Source organism: Rhagoletis zephyria, unplaced genomic scaffold, assembly GCF_001687245.7.
Source record: "Rhagoletis zephyria isolate East Lansing unplaced genomic scaffold, Rhagoletis_zephyria_1.1 Rzeph_scaffold_12014, whole genome shotgun sequence".
Taxonomy (NCBI): domain Eukaryota; kingdom Metazoa; phylum Arthropoda; class Insecta; order Diptera; family Tephritidae; genus Rhagoletis; species Rhagoletis zephyria.
The window spans coordinates 1-16,147 of record NW_016169088.1 but is presented as its reverse complement, the minus strand read 5'-3'; the positions used below and the strand labels follow the sequence as shown (position 1 = coordinate 16,147).

Sequence of the window (16,147 nt, the reverse complement as noted above, 5' to 3'; positions counted from 1 at the left end):
CATTCCGCTTCACCAGCGAAAGCAAAATTCTGTTCGACAGAAAATTCGGTACTTGACGAAAATTTCGACACGCTTGCATAGCTCATAATACGAATTTCACTTACGATCTTCGATAGCCAGCTGTGAAACTTACAGGATCACACTCACACCATCACCCAAGGCACGAATAGAAATCACGCTGATTGGCACATGTCTAGCATTGCAACGAAGACAGTCCGAAAGGCACCCTTGAGCACCTTCTGTGTCACTGCCCAGTATTTTGGAAGCCATGATTGATCTTCCTTGGCTCACGAGCGGGATTTATAATCTATGCTTACCCATTAAACTCTCGACGAAACTAAGGATCAGTTGTGGCCTATGCGAAGGATTCACGCGAAACTCAATCAAGATGCCTAGCTTAAATTAGGATTTTAGTATCTAGTCCGAACTTATCCACTGCAATCTCATTGGCCGTTATAAGCTTTGGTTTGGGCTCATTTGAATTTACAGAAGTGAATACAAATTCCGATAATACTTATAAATTTTTATTAATAACGGAAAAGTTTCTCAGTGAGTGTAATCAAAGATTCGCTATTGTTTCATTATCGCTTTAGAATTTCTCAGCTATGGCTATTTATGTAAACCTCCGATACAGTGCATTTTATATTTAATATTACGAGTAGCATTTCCAAATTACTTCCAGTCAAGCAAGCCGCGATTATCCAACCACGGAAGGATTTCAGACATTGCCTCAACATACTTTGGATTAGTGTACATCGCCAGTTTAATTTTACTCTCATCTTGCAAGCGATCCTCTTTATAATCATTGCCACTCTTCTCCAACATAACAACCGGCAAAACTTTAGACACAACTAAGTAGGCTGCAAATACAATTTTTTTGAGTATTTTCGCCAGATTTGCAGAAAAATTGAAATATAAATTTGTATCCCTTACCTGCTAGTCCGTTTTTAAGCAACGCCGTGTGAAGATTCCGCAGCTTCGGCAGGGGACGGTGATACTGGAGTAGTTTTAAGTTTTCAACGAGGTTATCAAAGTAATACCGCACTAAATAATCGAACTGTGCAATTTTTATATCTGCTGCAGTTGATGATAAAATGAAGTAGTAAAGATCATGAGCGGGCGAGCCATATTTGCCGACTTGGAAATCAATGAAGCGAGTGTCCTTAATTTCACCGAACGCGTTGTACCTGAAGAGGATGTTGTTCACCCAGCAATCGCCGTGGTTGAGTACGTTGAACTCGCTTGGGTTGTAAACTTGGTCCTGCAGCAAACGATCCACCAAGTAGTTGTCGCTGTCAGCCTATAAAGTGTATACCCTTTTGGTCAGCTAATTAAGTTAAGTGACATTTTGACCAGTTTTGGTTATTTTTCTTTTGTGTATTTAATGCTTATAATGTTTTTGAAAAAGATCACCACGACATAAATCCACATTTCGAACTTCGTATAAAAATTCTACAAATTTTAAGAATTACGCCCAAAAAAGCTAAACTTTTTATTCAAAAGAGCAAATTTCAAGACGCTAGAAAATCGCGTTGATTTTGAATATATTTTTTTTTTGCTGACGATGCTAGGCTTTTTTCCCGTACATTTTATATATATATGGAAGAAACACACACAACACCGTCAACCAAAAAAATTCACCTAATAAAATTTGAAATCGGACAAAACCCACGGGCTCCACAATATTTATATATGTATATCCTTTTCTCAGATCGTATTCGATATTTGAAATCGGATCGAAAATAGTCATTAAAAAATCCATAAACCTACAAAATCGTATTTTCTGACCGAAATCGACAGGTCGCGACCTCTAAATGACCTTTAAAAAATCTATAAAAGTAGCCAATAATATTTTCTTGAAATTTCCAAACAAAAAAAACGTTTTCGATTGGCACCTAATATATATGTATGTATTAGGGTTGTCCAAAGAAATTAAAGTCGGATTATTCTATACCGAAAAAATAAACCTTTTTGAAATAAAAAAATATTTAGAGGTCGTAGGTAAAGCGCTTAAAGCTTCCCATTTATTTTATGCGATTGTTTTTTTTTTTCGAAACGTATAGAATCCTTGGGAATCTATTTTTTTCAATCGGCAATCTCTGTTTTTTTCAGAAGTTTTCAAGGAATAATATCCATCCGATAAAAATCGTTATTATTAAAAAAAAGGTTAAATAAACAGTTGGGTGTTAATCTTTGAGTACTTCGGAAGAGAAACAGTGTTAGCCGATAGCAAGGAATCTACCGTTTCTAAGAAAAGTAGTTGGGAAACTTTGAGCGACCACTGACAATTTTTTTATTTAAAAAAAAAACTGGTATATTTTTGCCGATATAGAACACTCCTAGGGAGGTTTTACATATGTATGTTCATAAGTACGTGCATACATACATACATACATATGTATGGATATTAAGCAATATAAATTCCGTTCTTGAGTTTGTTTGACTTTCGACCAGTGTAATTTATGTAGTGAATTTGAATTTGTACCTCTATCTCTATTTTGAAATTACAAATTTAAAATGTTCCCTCGTATTTAATCGTTTTCGTACGTTTCTATTCATTCTTTAAAAATTTGTTAGAGTACATACATACATTCGGTTTGAATAGGAGGCATAGTCTCGTTTCTATCACTGTGTTATTACTCACCAATTTCTCATAGTAGGCCTGACCATCTTTCCACTTTTTGAGTTGAGCCAAAAATGTATCGGATGCATTGAACTCCTTCAGCAGCTCCTTATTGTTTTTCGAGTAAACGCCCACAGTGAATTCCTCGGGATACATGCCAAAGTGTTCCACATAACAGGCGGAAGCGGCATGCAACTCGGCCATTTTGTGAAGCACATGCTTGGTGTGCTCCAGATCCAAACCCCTAACTCGGTTGGCACTTTTATAACCTTTTGGACGCAGATCCTCTAGCAAAATGTAGTCCACACCAATATCACGATCGATTTGATATGCGTTGGGTGCAAATTTAACGTCTTTTCCCACTTGTTCATATAGCTCTTCGAATTTCGGTAAAATTTTGTGATAAGTTATTTCTTCTTTCGGAAAGAGTTTCAATAAATTCAATATTTTCAACATCAATTCATTGCTGTGTGGCGCTTTGAGAACGAAAGTCGCCGTTTTTGTGCTACCATCTGCAAGTGACATTTCAATAGATTAATTAAGCGATTATACAATTTTTACGAATGTAAGTATATTTGTGTCGGTATGTGGGAACCTTTGAGTTCGATATCCAAATGGAGGCGCAGCAATAACGAGGAATAGTTATCGTTACTTTTCGAATCGCTTTCAAAGCGAGCGTTGACTAGTCTCGCAAAATTTTCGCCTACACTGGCGCGTGCTGCATTCTCGAAAGTTACTACTTTCAGCCAGGCTGGTAAAGTTTCGACATCATTCCCAACACCGCCATTTAGTGTAGAGTCCATTCTAAATCTATAAACGAAATTGTTATAATAACAGTATTCGTCCAGCTTTTCTAGCATGAATGAAACAATGAGAGTAATTTTATAGATTTAAAAAGTTTAAACATATATAATTTGTCGGAAATATACTACACTACTGCTGTTGTATGCTGTTGTTTCAATCTGAGAACATACCGTCTGACTGAACTCGTTTTCATGTGTCTGCACCATTTTTATGGCAACATAGATTTTGACAAGCAGATGTCGCTAGCGTTTGTGGGCGGAGCTACAAAATCCTTTTTCCTTTTGGTTAAGGGTGAATAATTTTCCTTCTAAAATACCATTGCGAGATTTCACTCGAATTGGTATAACATCCCTAGTTGCAATGTATTGTCAAGCAAATTTGTAGAGCTATTTAGTTTTATTTAAAGTTTTTCTTTTCAATCCTAGGGTGTGCCGGCATTAAAACTCCGACTTTATTTTTTTCGACCACTCTAATATGTAGTTTAAAACATACATATGTATGTGTTTACATTAGTGTGGTCCAAAAGTGCACGTGAAAAAGAAAATACTGAATTTTTTTGCTCTCACTCCCTAGGATTGTACCGAATAAAATGATACCTCGTTTTTTTTATTTTGAGGCTCAAAGCGCTTAAAGCACTTTTCCATGTTTTTTATATGGGGGAAAAACAAGGTTTCGTGGAAATGGTACAAAATTCTTGAAAAGCAATATTTTTCGATCCGAAAGCTTTGTTTCTCTTCAGGAGACTGGCAATAACAATACGCAGTTGCTTATTTTACTATTTTTTAATACTAGTGATTTTTTATTGGTAGCTATTTAATTTTTTTGAGGTTTTTAGGGGTCCTATAAAAAAATAGTTAATAAATAGAAAATAGTCAAATAAAGAATTGGGTATTATTGTTGGCAGTCCCCTAAAGAAAAAAAGTTTTCCGATCGAAAAGTATTATTTTCAAGAGCTATATATCTTGGTGTTTTCCCTTTTAAAACATATGGAAACTTTACTCGCTTTGAACGACCTCTAAATATATCTTTTTTTAAATAAAAAAAACCGGGGTATAATTTTTTTCTGTTGGCCGCTGTGGTGTAGTGCGCGCTTCCACTCCGCAGCGCCTGGGTTGAAGCCCTGGTCAAAGCAACATCGCAAACAAATTTAGAAAAAAAAAGGTTTTTCTTAACAGCGGTCGTCCCTCGGCAGGCAATGGCGAACCTCCGAGTGTATTTCTGCCATGAAAAACAGCTTCTCATAAAAATACAATCGCCCTGCGGAGTCGGCGTAAAACTGTAGGTCCCCCCGCTGTGTGTGACAACATCAAGGCGCACGCCACAAGTCGGAGGAGAAGCTCGGCCAAACACTAACATATGTGTAAGCGCCAATCTAAAGCATTAAAATCCCGACCTTATTTTTTAGTTTGGACCACCCTAATGCACATATATATCGCTAATTTACTTCAATAGTGTCATAATCCAAAAGACACACAAACGTCACACACACACGTTGGATTTTTCCATAAATTTATTCTTCCAAAGGTTTTACAAGGTTAAAGTTTCGACTTATATATAATAAATTTAACGATTTTATTTTCGGAAAAATGTTATGACTTATTACTAAATAATAAATTTAAAAAAAATGCGAAGAGAAACTTTGGGTCGTTTGAATAAAAACTAAGCAATTGCTTTTTCTAAAAGTTTCGGAGCTTTTACTTAAATTTATTTGAATAAATCAAGTAAAGAGTCTGAAATTTTAAGAAAATGTAATTGCTTAGTTGTTTTCGTACGGCCCTTTATGATATTTAGTCACATGGATATGTATATACATACATATGTATATGCCTGGGTGCTGTATAACTAATCTTTTGATTGATAAACAATTTTTGATTTAATTATAGGATAGTCATGTGTACATATATCGTTACCCTAATAAAGAAAGGCACTAACTCATTTTCTTTCGCAATTCAGCTCTGTACAAAAGTCGGTAGATTATCGACTAAAGAGAACTGAAGTAGGTTTTGTTTTTTGCTTCAAAATGTAAACATTTTTATGCATAAATCTCGATGAGAAGTTCTCACCTGTTTGAAAATTGCTGTTTAAGTAAGTGGATAAGATAAAGTAAATATTCCAATATGGCTGTTAAAAGAAAGAGGTTTAAAATGACTTACTGCCGAAAATGTTTCTGTGTAAGGTTGCCACCTGTTTGAAAATTCTAATTGAATATAATTGTNTTCAGCTCTGTACAAAAGTCGGTAGATTATCGACTAAAGAGAACTGAAGTAGGTTTTGTTTTTTGCTTCAAAATGTAAACATTTTTATGCATAAATCTCGATGAGAAGTTCCCACCTGTTTGAAAATTGCTGTTTAAGTAAGTGGATAAGATAAAGTAAATATTCCAATATGGCTGTTAAAAGAAAGAGGTTTAAAATGACTTACTGCCGAAAATGTTTCTGTGTAAGGTTGCCACCTGTTTGAAAATTCTAATTGAATATAATTGTTAATATAAATTGAATTTTGAAATATCGGCACGAAACTGAAGAGGTTTAAGAAAGNTTAATATAAATTGAATTTTGAAATATCGGCACGAAACTGAAGAGGTTTAAAAAAAATTTACCACCAAGTTGCCACCTGTTTGTAAAATTTTATGCAATTAAATTGATAAAATAAATGAAATTTTACAATATTTGTATCAAACAAACCAAAAATTCTTTTAAGGCGCAGTGAAGTACGCCGGGTATTTGCTAGTAATATATAAATTTCAATTGATGTCTGAACACTGTAAAATGTTGGGCATAAAAAAGTTTTCAGCCGGGGCTTTGAGGATATCCCTTATGTTAGTAGAACCTGTTGCCCTTTTCTAGAAATTCGGAATGAATACATACATATATGCCTAGTGAAAGTGTAATTTACTTAATCGCTAATTTGTCATTCATTTTCTTATCTTAATCAAATGACATAGAAATTTCTTGTTTCTGCTTGTTCTTGTTTCTTTGTTTTACAAGATTTTGCTTTACTTTTTTCGTTTTTTTTCATTTCACTGAATGCAGTACTGCAGGAGTAGGCGCCTCAATATGTCGCTGTTATTTACATGAAGGTATTCGCTTTTCAGTTTCGAGTTTTCCAGTTTTTCAAGTTAAGGCGTCCATCTTAATGCGAAATTACAAAGTTTCGACTATCGAGCCAATTTTTTTTTTTTTGAGAATTTTTCGATATTTTTCTCTTCAAAACGTCAGAAGCTGAGTCCACTAGAGGTGCAAAACTATCGATGGCACTATCGATAGTATCGATGTTTTTTATTTTTCCCTACAATCGATTGTTTTTTGGACCTATCGATAGTCCGACAGACATGTGATTCAGTATTTATTTTAGTTTTATTTCTTCTTTTCTTTTCATTTCTCTTAAACATCCAAGTTGAAATAAAAATTTGATTGCTACTTTTTTAAGAGTAATGTCAAATTTCGAAAATGACGGAAAACCTTGCATCTCTTAAAATACGGCTAAAAACTGATACAAATTAATTTATACCAAAACTTTCAATATTATCTATGGACCACTATTTACTATTTAATAAAAGGTAGATAAAAACCATTACTTCTCAGATAAAAAATGGTTTCTTCTTCTAAAATTGAAATTTACTTGATGAATGCCATATATGTGACGGAGGATATCGAAAACCACAAATATAAAATTTCAGTACGCCCAATTTTATTCCATTTCAATTCATTTCAAATTTTCAATAACTTTACTTCTAACCTAACGGCTAAACAATTAAAAAAGGTGTCCAGCAGTTTACAAGGTTATCGAAACGTAATTTCGGAATATATTCTTAAGGAAATCTTCATACGAAAATTGAGGCAAACCATATAAATACGATACTATCGACGATATATCGATAGTTTTGAAAATAATATCGAAAACTATCGATGGCCTGACTATCGATAGTTTTACACCTCTAGAGTCCACTTAATACTACTAATGTTTTTAATTATGTATATTCAGAGGCCGTTCACCGGCCAGTTAACATTGTCAATAAAAGAACGTTGCAAATGAAAACCGATAACTGAGTTTAGACTTTGTCTAATATTTCAGAATATTAACTTTGGGTGATCGGTGGTCTATATGTATTTGTAGCATTTTTTTTTTTAATTTGAATAAAGATGGAAAGTTCCATATCAAAAAGGTTCAAGGTTTTAATGGTCATGATAAGAAAGTTATCACCCTTTGTCCCGTAGTCTACCTAGTATACATACACGACATTATATTCGTACATATGTATGTGTATTAGACTGCATCACCAAAAAAAGTTGCTGTTTCTCCGCCGGAATAACAAAATTTATTATATTTGAAGACGTCCACCAAAATATTTCGGAAAAATATTTACGTGAGCTGGACCGATTTGAAAATATCTGCAAAAATGGAGTCTTTTATGAATAAAAATAGTTTCTTAAAGCATTTAAAAAAAGTCCCCTCAGATGACAAAATATGTTTTTTTTTACTTTTTCAAAAGCTTGTTTTACGAAAAACTTGAATAACTGGGCCAACACTATTCTGATATAGACTTATGGGGTCTTAATAAAAAGGCTTTTCCCACTCTCTTTATTTCTGTGCAAAAAAAAAATCATTCATGTCCCAATTTATTTTTATTTTTTTCAAATACCAATATACATATCTTCATTCAACTCGGAATGAAGCTCGTTACCTACCTTTCTGCTTCATCCTTTGAATGAGTTTATTGGCAAAGAAATAAAAAGGGTGAGAAATACCTTTCCTATGATACCTAACAAATCTAAATCGGAATAGTTCAGGTTCAGTTATTCAAATTTTTCTTATACCAATCTTTGAAAAAAGTTAAAAAACAGCTTCAAAAATCTCATAATTACGGTTCCGTTGAAATTTTTTTATTATTTTTTTTAAGCAAATTTTTTAAGCTTAACCGGTCTGTCACTTCAGCGGATTTTTTTTAAAAAAAAAAAAAACTTTAAGAAACTGGTTTTTTCATAAAAAACTCAAATCGGTTCAGCTCACGTAAATCTTAATATTTTTCCAAAATATTTTGGTGGACTTCTTAAAATATCATGCTTTTATAATTCCAATGGAAACACAGTACCGATTTATATTTTGTAGGGGGAGTGATTCAGTCTAATGTTTATGCTAGGAAATGGCAATTTTACCTCGAACCTTTTTTTTGAATTTATTTTGTTGAAACACGCATGCTTCAAATTTTTAACGTTATTGCCAGTCTGCAATAGGCGTGCCGTCATAGATAGGTCGATACAGATATGTAATAATCAAATTTTTTACTCCAACCTTTCATATGAAAATTAAAATAATATTATTAAATGAGAAAACGAGTACATAAAGCATTTGTGAACAGTTGTTGTTGTTCCATGCGTGAAGATGATTTTTCATAAAAAATTAGACTTCCGACCAGTTACACACGTGTAAAAAGGTTAAATGCATAAAGGTTAAACAACTTTACCACTACTAATTTATCTCTTCAATTAGAGTTCGCGAATTCAACCGCACTTCGACTTCAGTTTTTATCGAACTAAAATTTTTTGCTCACATATCCATTACTTTATATCAATCAAAATTACTTTTCACACTAAACAATTAGCACTGATATTTACCGCTCTTCCTCAAGTTCTATTCGATGTTTCTTTGCCTTTCTTTGCCTTATTGGAATGGTCCCACCCAATGTTTGCCGAGCGATTGGCAGACATGGCACTGAATTTGCCGGTGTTAGCCGCTTGGCCCAAATTGGGAATAAGTCATAATTGTTATTGCGATTTATTTCTTTTGCTTCGATTTATAATTGGTCAGTGTAGATGGAAATAAATGTACATACAACAGCACTCAAAGCAATAACACATCGGTTTGCTATCGTACTGCCTTCCTTGCAAACACCGGCAAACCGAAGGAGGAGTACAGTATAACGTCTCCGTAAAAGCTGTGGACAAAAACGCCTCGATTTTGCTAAAAGCGATCGCCGAATGGACGCACTGCCACGCCTATTGGTTATACAAAAGTTTTATGAAAATTTTGAACTTGGTTAGTTTTGGAAGAGATATGGTGCAGAAATCTACATAAATTGCTAAGAACACTTGAACACTTCGCCCACTATCATTGCATGTCATAATATTGCTAAAAAGTCATCAAAATGAATTTGTATAAAAACCATTTTGCAGGTCTACAAATTACTTTAAAACTCGGTTCGGATCGGTTAAGTAGTTCTAACCCTTTAGAAAATACCTATTCTACTGAAAGAACTACTTCTTGTTTTCGTAGCAGCTCCTGCTGTGGTGATGGTCCTTGGTCGGAGTAGATACTTTGAGTTAATCCTGTAAGCTTAAAAACGTCCATCTCGGGAATCTTGAGTACCTATGATTCAGAAGAACGAAACACGCGATTCGCTAATGTAAAATGACTACGTATAGGCAGGGGGCCATTGAAGTATTACGTGAGCATAGTTTTATAAATTTTTAACTTCTGCCTCACCCTTGTCAGCTAATGCAAGCATAGTTATTATCCCGCTTTCCCCTTCGTATGCTTACGTAATTATTGGTCTTGTTTAATCTGGTAATATCTCTTGCAGCCGCTGTGGTGTAGTGGTTAGCAGTGCGCTCTACCATTCCGTAGGGCCTGAGTTCGAGCCCAGTTCCCGACTAACATAAAAAAAAAAGTTTTTTCTAATAGCTATAGCGGTTCCCTTCGGCAGACAATGGCAATCCTCCGATAATATTTCTATCATGGAAAACAGCTTCTTATAAAAATACAATCGCCGTAAAACTGTAGGTCCCTTTTCTTTCTGTGACGATAATAACGCGCACGCCATAAATCGAAGGAGAAGCTGAGTGAAAACGCTGACATATCGTGAACGCGCCAATCTGTTATGTCAAGTTTAGAAATTATACCCTAAAAAAATTTACGTATATTTGGCATTTGTTCAAGTAAGAATCTGCTAAAATTTTTAGAAAAATGTCGAAGGAAAACAAATAAATACCGCTGACGTAATCATCATCCAGAGCCACCCCCGCCCCTTAACATAAAAAAAGAAGAAAATCAAAGGCCCATTGGTAATTACGTAATACTTGAATAGCTCTTAGAAGATATAAAATAATAAAATAAAATGTTTTAGAAATTTTACAATAAACGACTAAATTTATCAGTCAAAATGCATTCAATGTATAATTTCGGTTCGCTTGTTCAACAATGTGGCATACGTGCTACACTGTGCGACCGCGGCAGGGTGATTCAGCTGCTATCAACGAATATGTTTGTGTGAATATTGACTTTGATAAGCAGAGTGTTTCTTGTTAGGAAAGCATGAGTACTCCTTATATTGCTTGATTGATAACTTTGTTTTGCGTTAATGATTTACTATCTCTAATTGCAGTTCATTTCTGCTGGCGTTTAAATTTGCCTGTGCGGCGGCGTCAAACAGTACAACAAAGCAGCGCACGTAGAAACGACATACATAAAAATTATTCAAAATACCTCTTATCGGTTCGACATGTGATACGAGTGTTCAGTTTCATAAAACATATGTATTAATGTACATTAGGGTGGATCAAATTGTCCGGACGAAAGTTTTTCGACGAACCACGTAGTATTTTTCTTTTTTATAGACAATTTTAAGAGAAAATGTGGAGGAAACTATACGTCGAAAATGAGTTTCTAGCCTGCGCATTTTTAACAGAAAAATTCACTTTTTCTGAAAATTGCCGGTTGTTCACCTTTTGTTACAACTAAGGCATCCAATCCCGGACCATTTTGTGAATCGCGGGATTTCGGGATCTTAAAAAGGTAACCCCGGAATCCCACGATATTTCGGGATATTATGGCCATTAATTAAAATATGCTAACAAACTAGTTTTGTAGTATTGCTTTAGTGTGAATACTAGAAATAAAAATAAATTTGTGTTTTCAAGCAAAGAAATATAAATGTCTTTATTTTATATCAGTTTAAAAAGCTAACTACAAACTGAATAAACTAAAAACTATGGAATTGAAATTCATTCATATTGCAGTTGCAGTCATTTACAAAATGTAAAAAATAAGATCTCATCTTTACACTTACATATAGTATTAATACACACACACATATGTAGTAAAATTAGTATGCCACAACATACTTAGGTATACATATGTATATACAAGTCGGACGGATTTTGTAGAAAAAATGATGTCATGTCTCCGATTTGCTTCAAATTATTTTATGGGTTCTATATGCAATTAAGCTATTTAGTAAAGAACAAGCTTATTACCTTTATTAAGTTATATATCTTATTATTTTTCTCCTTATTTATTCTTTATTTATTTCTTTAATTATTTGAATATGTATTCCGTTTGCGGTACTAGATGCCTATATTTAACCGGTTTCACAAAAAGGGGAAAGGTTGTCAATTCGTCGGATTATTTTTTTTTTATGTATGTTACCGCATAACTTTGGACCACGTTAACCGATTTCCATTTTTTTTTTAAGAAAGGTGTTACCTCGCCTACCTTTTATTCAGCTTATTCTTGCGCATTCAAAGAAAATTTGCCGAAGAAACCATGTTCCTGAAATCAATTTGGAGTTTGCCAAATTGTGAAAATAGGTTTCTTAGTATTTTGCTGTAGTGTGGTAAAGAAGTGCTTAAAGTTTGCATAAAACATACTATAAGGGGTTTCTTGATATAAGGAATCCATTTTTGCACTTACCTTTTTCTTAAAACTTCCACCAGGGGGCGCAACAATGAAAATTTTCACATTTTCTTCGATACATATGTTCGCAATTTGGCAAACTCCAAACTGATTTTAGACCCATGGTTTCTCCGGCAAATTTGCTTAGAATTATATGTAAAATCTCAGTTTTTCACAAATTTGTATGAAAAAAGTGTACCAAATACTTCGCAAAGCGGCATTCTTATCTTCCCTTTTCTCTCGTGCCTCAAACCAGCTGTCACTCTGTATGGACGTATAATCACCTTTTATTATTGCATCAGGGTAATCCCGATGAGTTAAAAATAAACACCTGTTGAGATGATAAAATAAATTAAAATTTTCAAATTAATCCGAACGTAATCAACCGCAACTGCAACATTGCTAAAGAGTCACACTGTGAACTGTGTAGAACTTGCGAATTAATTATAATTAATTGGCGTTTCTGTTTGCTATTAATTTCAAATCAAATTACATTTCAAGGGCTTTCGAAGGCGGGGTAGTTTTGCACTTATCTTGTTCTAAATTATTAATAAAACTGCTTAGTATTATTAATGAATATGCAAAAATTGTGTGACTAAACTAAATACAGTAGATGTGTAGTAGTTAACTGCCGATTCTGAGTTAACTACGCACTGTGAAATTGGCCCTTACACTTTCACAAAATGCACAGATATTGGGTTAAATATTATTTTGTGAGACGTGATTTTTTATGTTTACACATGATGTTAAATTTTACGCAATTACAACGAAATTAAATGTACTTCACCTTCGAAGTATGCAAGCCTTTTTCAACAACATATCGAGCCCTAACCGCCAAAATAACGTAAGCAACATTTTTTTCAAAATTTTCTTTTTGATGCAGAAATGCATCTAGATGCTCTAGGAATATTTCTGCATCAAAAAGAAAATTTTGAAAAAAATGTCGCTTACGTTATTTTGGCGGTTAGGGGTCGATATGTACATACATACATACCACATATGTATGTAAGTTGTATATCTGATCCTCATTGTATATACAGGCAGCATAAGTACTCCGGCTATCACTGATAAGACAATTAAAATAATGAACGCCCTAATTACAAGTGCGACAGTTGGCGTATATACGGACTCAAGGGGCTTTTTGGGGTTTCAAACTCCTCACTCACATTTGGGTAGCAAAGATGATTCAAATTTCGATTTTGAGAATTTTTTCCGGTATCACAGTTAAAATGTGATCGAAAATACAAATCATAGAATGACGATATGATCGAAAAAATTTAAGTAATAATTTAAAGAGAAGCTTTGAAAACCCTCCTTAATCGAAATTTGTTGCCGTCAGCGTCTGAACGGTTGATGTGTGGTCAATGAGTGTGCAAGAAAGAGCGTTTATGACATTACTTAAAAGATAGGTAAGTAGTAAAGCGATATATTTATTGACCTCATATAACTGATGAGAGGTCTGTGGACTGAATAATATCACCGATATTAAACTTTCTGTGGAAAAAAATTTAATCCTTGTGTGTATATACTTAAGTGGTTATGCACGCTTTTGGTCAGGAGATTAAGTTAAGTGACATTTTGACTAGTTTTAGCTATTTTTCTTATTTACAAATGGCATAAATTACAAAAATACAACAGATTTCAGAAATTGCACGCAAATATTTTAAACTTTTTATTCAGATTTTTTAGAAAAATTTTAGGTATGCAAAGTGAAAATTTCAGGATGCAGATAATCGCGTTGAGGTGGTGCTGGTTATGTAATGTGCTAGACTTTTATTATAAAGTTATAAACATTAAATAAACAAAAGAAAAATAGCCAAAACTGGTCAAAATGTCACTTAACTTAATCAGTGTACATACAAATTCAAAAGACTTATTTTACAAAAATAACATCACGAATAAAATGGATTCATAATTATTGCAAATTTAAAGTATTGCCTAGTAAAATTTTTCAGCACTTCTTAACTGTCCGCTTAGCTTAGCGGTAGGATAATTTCATAATGTTTGTAGAAACGAGCCTCTAAAAAATTCTACCGCCCTGGCATCAAAAGCAACTGTTAAGGCTGCGAATAGAAAAATTTACATCATTTCCAGTTTACCTAATATGCCACATTTTATCAGAAGTACTTTAAAAGCTTTGTGCTAACTTTCAAATCGTAGAGAAAGTCCTTTGCTGATGGTGACCACAGTTGGTCATTTGGCCGTCGGTGATTGGTGTATATTCCTAGCTGTCATACTTAAGCATAACATTTTTACTCTAACAGTGCCCATGGCTCAAAGCTTTTGCCTGATTTTTAATGCAAAGGTACAATAAGCGATGTTTCCCGAGAACTACACCCTAGCACTTTCCATGCGTACAATGTACATATGTATGTTTGTTTCATGACCTTTTGGGCTCCTAATAGAACCCCAAAAATTCGGCTTTACTGAGGTCATACATATATGTACATACATCTCCATAGTTATACCCTGTTGGGATTTGCTGCCCATGTCTTAAATAAACAATCACGGCGCTGCGCATAGCGTTCAAGCACAGCTCCAAGTCCAGCAATTTCAGGCGATTGACATTCTCAAAAACATCAAAAATTCGAGCTCTCCATGTTACATTTTGCTGAGCATTTGCCTACATTGGGGTCGTCTTACTAAAAACTTGTATTCTGTACTCTTGCATTTCCGCTTTTACCATACTTTTTCAAATGGTGGCTTATACTGCCGGGTGACTCTTTTTAGCGTCTACTGCATATGAACCCGGTCAGCATTTTTAATTATAATTTACATACATTTTGTTTGTGTGTACTTCAATGGTCGTTTGATCCAAATTTTTTTTAGTTGAGTTTCGCTTTTTCATCGCGGACATATTTAGTAAGGCAGTTCACTCTTTGATGCGAAAACGCCAAAGGCAAAAATTAGCGTTTGTTTTGTTGCTTTGCTGTGCGTTTGTGCGAAACGACGCCATATGTTTGTTGTAAATACTGCCGATTTTCGCACTTTCGCTCAAAGGCACAGAGTTTCGCATCAAAGAGTGAACTCTAGTAGTTTGTATGCAACTCGTAAATGGCGCGAGAATGCTATAACTCGCCGAAAAATCTTCCAAATGATGGCTGGGTATATGCAAATATGTACTTATACATAGTACGCACACATACATTCATTAAACCACCCAGTGGGAAAATGGCATGTTTGTAATGTATCGCCCCGTATGGCTGATACACTACAAGACGCAAAATTTTTTGTACGGGATTTGAACTCGCAACCAACAAGTAGGGATGTACACCGTTTCCAAAAAATCCTTTTGTTTTTGATTAATCACAGTTTTTCATTCAGGTTTTAAACCGTTTAAAAAAAAACGATTAAAAACCTGATCTTTTCGATTTACTGAAAAACCCCGAATTATAAAAGTACTACAAAAAAACCAAAGAACATCCATATCGAATTAAATTAAGTTTTCACTCACACTTACTACTTACTGCTGTGCAACGCAAATCAATTAAAACAATATTTATTTTTTCTTTTATTTTATATAACAACTTCATTTCCAAAAATAAGACATGTAATAAAGCGTAGGACATACATATTTATTCAAAAACACATTTCATTTTACAAACAAAAATTTTTGTCACGGGTAGGACATTTGTACAGTCAAAATAATAATAATAATAAAAAAAATAGTCACGAATACTACCAAAGCAAAGCCTACAACAAAAATTATTGCTTTATTATAAAAAAAAAACTGAAATTCCTCTGCCACAGGTGGGACAACGTTTGTCACGGATGGGGCACGTACGAACTTTTATATGAAGATGATGTTTTAGGATGGTCCATATGAAAGATTAGTTATTAGAAAATATAAGAAGCCAAGTAGAGGTTCAACTAACCGACTTTTTGCCCTAGAATAGTCATATTAAGACTCGCGATATGCTGCAGCTCTCAATATCTTTTTTTAGGGCAAATGGTGACACTAGGGGTATTCACGATCCGGTGCATACTGTCTAGCATTGCACTGCATAGATAGCATGATTGGCGAATTGTTTGAACACATGAAACAACAAC

The 16,147-nt window shown here is 34.2% G+C and overlaps 1 protein-coding gene across 5 annotated transcripts; it reads right to left on the bottom strand.

Moving 5' to 3' along the window:
- Positions 1-502: 502 nt before the first annotated feature.
- On the bottom strand, positions 503-12,912 carry LOC108377397 (uncharacterized). 5 transcript variants are annotated; one of them, XM_017633658.1, is made up of 5 exons: positions 12,770-12,912; positions 3,219-3,433; positions 2,645-3,135; positions 934-1,300; positions 503-860 (listed from the first exon to the last, which is right to left on the bottom strand). In XM_017633658.1, the coding sequence occupies exons 2-5, from the start codon at positions 3,424-3,426 to the stop codon at positions 673-675; spliced, it is 1,254 nt and encodes a 417-aa protein (XP_017489147.1). In that variant the 5' UTR covers positions 3,427-3,433; positions 12,770-12,912; the 3' UTR covers positions 503-672. The 5 variants fall into 5 exon arrangements, with proteins under 5 accessions (XP_017489147.1, XP_017489144.1, XP_017489145.1 ...); XM_017633655.1 differs by lacking the exon at positions 12,770-12,912 and adding an exon at positions 9,043-9,450; XM_017633656.1 differs by lacking the exon at positions 12,770-12,912 and adding an exon at positions 8,892-9,021.
- Positions 12,913-16,147: the final 3,235 nt, after the last annotated feature.